The sequence below is a fragment of the Zingiber officinale genome, chromosome 6A, assembly GCF_018446385.1.
Source record: "Zingiber officinale cultivar Zhangliang chromosome 6A, Zo_v1.1, whole genome shotgun sequence".
NCBI classification, from domain to species: domain Eukaryota; kingdom Viridiplantae; phylum Streptophyta; class Magnoliopsida; order Zingiberales; family Zingiberaceae; genus Zingiber; species Zingiber officinale.
In genome coordinates, this window is record NC_055997.1 from 11,725,772 (window position 1) to 11,731,039 (window position 5,268).

Consider the following 5,268-nt stretch of genomic DNA (forward strand, 5'->3'; position numbering starts at 1 on the left):
TAATGTCAGTGTAACTTGTGCAAAGAACAGCATACTCTAGCAGAAACAAGAGAAGAGAAATCCATATCACATTCAAAAACATGGACTATTTTGCCTTCAAACATAAAGACAAAGATCTATTTTTTATATAGGTAGGTCTTAAAAAGTTAATAGTGAGGATAATACATCAAGGTTTGGGAGATTGGAATATACTCATTTTTCATTAAGATAAATATTACATGATATTCACATACCATTTTAGAATCCTTCACTGAACCTTGACCTCATATATAAACCCTGCATTGAGTTGAAGCTTCAACTCTTTTTAAGGAGTTCCCGTGTGGTCCTAGTAAACAGCTAACAAAGTTGTACTGAAACGCATGAAACCAGCAATTTAATACATGTTGAGAGATTAATTAGTTGAATTGATTTAGACAATCTACTGACAAAATCTTGCTAAAGAGACCTGTCATCAGTTGCATTGCCTGCAGAACCTTGGTATCTGGAGTCACTGTGATCATTTTATTCTGGATATAGGAAAAGAATCGGCATCAGATTGGAAGCAAAATAACAAAATCTTGAAATAATACTTCTACTCAATTCAAAATTTTCAGACATTGTTTGTACAACTTGAGATTGAAATTTACCTCTTCAGTCATGATGTCACCAACTTTAGTTGATTTGGAAGATCTTCCCTGTACAATCATTTTCCGAAGATAATCTGAAGAAGAAGGAATCGTTAAGAACACAAGTAATTTGCACGGCAAGTATAATTGCATAAAAGAACCATTATCAAAATTGGTTCTTAGTTTTCAAAAAAGATATTGAACAGAGGTGAAGACCAAATTTATCAGCTAATCAACTGCTCTTGTAGGATGTTAAAATTGTCTTAAACTTATTTCCCTAATGTCTTGAAGAGGTGAAGAACAAATTTGCTGCTTAGAGAGAACTGGCACACACATTGGACCATCACACAATTGATTTGCATCAAGTAAATGATTGTGTTTGAGACAATGTGATTATCAAAATGTCATGAAAATAACTTTCAGGATAATTAGATAATTTTTAACTTAATTGAAATTTAAAACTGCACATTGGCATACACTCAGTTGTAAAAAGATTGCCATAAAAATTGAAGCTGCCGAAGAACATCTGAAAATCATCTACCCAGTTGAATCTACTGGCGCAACCATAGAATTGAGAAATTTACCAACTAATTGGAAAATATCTTATGATTTCACATAAATGTTTAGCTTTATCCATGCACCCATGAGCACATTTAATACCATTTCACAGCCAACAAAAACAAACATGGACAACCAATTACCTCTCTCAGTAACAATTCCAGCAATTGCCTTCTCTTCTCCGGGTCTCACCACCACTAAAGCTCCAACATTGTGTTGTGTCATCTAGAAACAGTATAGCATAAGCCATCAGTTAAAACTATTTAAAGCTGGATGGTAATCCCAAGCAAGATTGACACAATGGCCATTTACAGATTTGACAGCATCATAAACAGTGTCATCAGTTGTGCACCACAGCCAAGAACCATCAACATTCTTCCCCTTAGCTGTAAGAACATCCCGGATAGTCGTGCTTTCAAAACCATGCTCTTCCAATTGTGTAGGTGAAACTGACTCAAAACATGAAAACACAGTAGGTAACATTGCTGGGATCACACGCATGTGTTGGAGAACACCTTGCTTAAGGGCATTCCCGTGCAAACGGAGTGCTTGAATTGCTACCTGCATGTTTCCTGTCATCAACAATGGAGTCATTAAACTACTTGTCTAATAAACCCAATACATATAATCACTAAGCATCAACAAGTAGATTTGCCTTAAATAAATGGTTCTCAATTGTTAATAGACTGACATAATATACAATCCACATCATCACAGAAAACCCTCAACAAATTGTGCATGGAATCCATTTGTTCTAACTACTTATCCAAAAAAAACTCTGAATTGTTAGAACAAAGAATCAATTTGTATTTATATTATTAACATTCCTTTTTATCGTCTCTTCATTGCGGGTGCGGTAATTGACTTGATTAAGACCGACCTCTCAACACATGAACTGATTGGTGAATTTAAACTCTGACCTCATGAGTGTCATTTATTGGAATTGACTATGTCTTATTAGGAAGTTCCTGATGTATATTGCACGTGGAGCATGATCACTCAGTTACATTTTTGTCAATTTCCCTCTCCCTCTTCCTCCTATCTTCTTGCCCAAGTAAGCCTAGACTTAAACTAAGCACAAAAGAAGACCTATACTGCTCATTTGGCCACACAAAACTATGCAGTATTGAGCACCCTGAACAAGAACTTATAATGCGTCAGTGATCAAATACTAGTTTTCTGAATTATTAATCATTGGATCTCTGATACTTACAATCTGAATCCTAGAAAAATTGCAACTAAACTGAACATAATCTAACTCCTATCGCAAATGCTTAATTAGAGTACCAAAACCTTGTATATAAAGGCATTTATCTCTCTTAGTTGCAAATATCCGACAAATAAAAACCTAAATGTCAAGGCTTCGTTACTCCAGCCATGAAATAAAACTCCCAAGTACTTGAAATTCAAAAACCAAGTTGACTACCAGCAGCTAAGATTGTGGAATTACTAACCGGGATCGCATTGTTGATAGAAGTCCTCGAAATCTACATAGGCGAATAACCAGGAAACAACAGAAGGTCAATGACGATAACATCATTGAGAAAGGAAAAGAAGAAAGAAGCAAAGTGGAGTTACCGGTGGTGAGCGCCCTGATGATGGTGGCTCGCCGCCCCTTGATGTCGCGGAACACCTCCTCCACCAGGCGAGAGTTTTGGGCTGCCGATCCACGGTCCATCTTGGCGATCGAGAGGGCTCCTAATTGGTCACGGAGCTGAGAACGTAGCCAAGAGAGAGAAGGGTGTCAAGCTTCGTGAGCGAGGGGCAACTCGATCAAAAAGGGAAAACCATATCTTTCTTTCAGATCTGAGTTCTACCGCCATCCATACCTAAAACCTCAGATCTACAAGAGGGAAAGAAGGAGACTCACGAAGCTGGTCCTTGATGACACCGACAACGGAGTAGGGGAGGGGGTTGATCGGGGGAAGCAGATGGCGGCGGAAGGAGTCGCAGATTGTTGATGAAGGCCCCGAAGGGATCAAGGTTTGGTTTCAACGCCATGTCGTGCAGCCGTATGAGGAGAAAGATCGTATGAGGGGAGAGGTTTAGGGTTTGGAAAGGTTAAGGGGGGGAAAATAGAGCGCAAAAAAATTTTCGGAAGAGGGAAGCAAACCACTGCTACAACAAAAACAACGAAGGGGAAAAACGGCGAAAGAATAAAGTCAAAGACAACGGTTTATTAAAACTGTTGTCTTTTACCCCTAAAAAAGCGCTTAAAGACAACAGTTTTAGAAAACTGTTGTAAAAGGTGTTGTTGATTTTACAAAAAGTCGTTCAACAACAATGGTTTTTACAAAACTATTGTCTTTTATTTTTTCAGGTGCTCAAAGACAACAGTTTTGTCAAAAACCGTTGTCTTTTACCAAATTAACAACAGTTCCTTCTAAAATCGTTGTCTTTATGGTGTTATCTTTTAACAATTTTGTTGTAGTGACCGTTGTCTTTGACGCACATTAGACAACAGTATTTTGAAAAACTGTTGTTATTTAAAAAATATTATGGTGAACAACAACAGTTTTCAATAAAACTGTTGTTAAATGGAAAAAGGACAACAATTTCTTGAAAAACTGTTGTCTATTAGAGTGGTTAAATCTAGAAATTCTTGTAGTGATTGGTTGTTTTGATCATGTCATTTTAGTTTAATTAGACCTCGGTCTGGAACAAATCATTAGTTAGTTTAACTAAACCTATTTGCTCCCAAGCAGAATGAATTGGGCTTGGGTCAAATATAATCAAATGACCAGATTTGTTCTATTAGGTTAGATTTGATCAAATAGATTAGATTTGTTCTAATAGGTCAGACTTAAATCAATGGACATTAATTTGATCAAACGGACCAGAGTTTGATCCATAAGTCTGAGATTGACTGAAATGAACTTAGATTAAGCAATAACAAAACATAGGTACAGAAAATCCCTACCCAATTAGATTAGTTCTAACGAGGACATTGGACAGAGCTCAGGATCTGGATTCCTAATCGACCAATCAAATGGGTCAGTCGATTTAGACTCTTAAAAATCGAGAAGATTTATTTTTCTTGATTAATAATATTAGTTTTATGTTTGTATAAATTGAATTAAATCGGTTTTGTACTGGTTAGTTGGTTTTGTACTGACTTATTTTATTTTGATTTATAGATGGAACAGATGATTACCAGTCCTGGAAACTCGAACAAGAAGGGTTTTCAATCCTTGATAATTGCAGGATCTAGGCGTTGATTTGTTCACTGCCAGAGAAACCAAAGGTGGTAGCACACTAGATATGGAGGATCTCCGAAGGGAGAATCTCATATGCATAGTTATATGTGGAGCTACTTCACCATGAGTTCCCAGAGGAAGATCCTAAAGAATTTTAGGAGGATCCAGAGGAGGATCTTGAAGAATTTGAGGAGGATTCTAAAGAAGTTTCGATGATAGATTAAAGTGAAAATATTGAAGTTGGTCTATCTGAGATTGCCTCAAATGAGTCCAGGTTGAAGGGGATTATGTTGGTCACTGTACTAGTGTTTGTCTTAGTGGGAGTGGTGTTAGCCTATCTAGTTTATTGAAGTTCTGTTATTGTGACTGTCATTATGTATGAACAGTATTAGTTCATTTAGTTCATGTCAATTTGTTATATGTTAACAATATACAACATATTTATGATATGTTCATTCATATGTTGATTACTCTACATGATGCCATGATAAATGATTAGTTTATTTTATTAAATGATTAGTTCATTTAATTAAAGAGATCATGATTAGTTCATGTTCAATTCAATGATTAGTTCATTTGTTGGGATGCATGTAATAGTATTGATCAATGTTGATTTGATTGGACCATACAAATGATGAGTGGAAACGTAGTTATCACTTGATTTTGTAAACCAACTTAAATTAACAATGAGTCAATCATAAATTAATACTAAATAATATGTTTATTTATGTTAGATCATGACAAATAAGAACATCATAGCTAAACTCAATAATAAAGAGAAATTATATGGGGATAACTACAAAATCTAGCACTTCAAGATATAATACATACTTGAGAAAAAAGAAGTTCTTGAGGCTATAAAACATGTTATAGAAGAACCTGTAGATGGTCTCACTACATAGAACAGA

At 35.8% G+C, this 5,268-nt stretch overlaps 1 protein-coding gene across 1 annotated transcript; it reads right to left on the reverse strand.

The window, feature by feature from the left end:
* Positions 1 to 1,176: 1,176 nt before the first annotated feature.
* LOC121993726 (CBS domain-containing protein CBSX3, mitochondrial-like) lies at positions 1,177 to 1,730 on the reverse strand. The gene is made up of 2 exons (XM_042548071.1): positions 1,476 to 1,730; positions 1,177 to 1,388 (listed from the first exon to the last, which is right to left on the reverse strand). Exons 1-2 carry the CDS (start codon positions 1,728 to 1,730, stop codon positions 1,209 to 1,211), a joined length of 435 nt encoding a protein of 144 aa, XP_042404005.1. The 3' UTR covers positions 1,177 to 1,208.
* Positions 1,731 to 5,268: the final 3,538 nt, after the last annotated feature.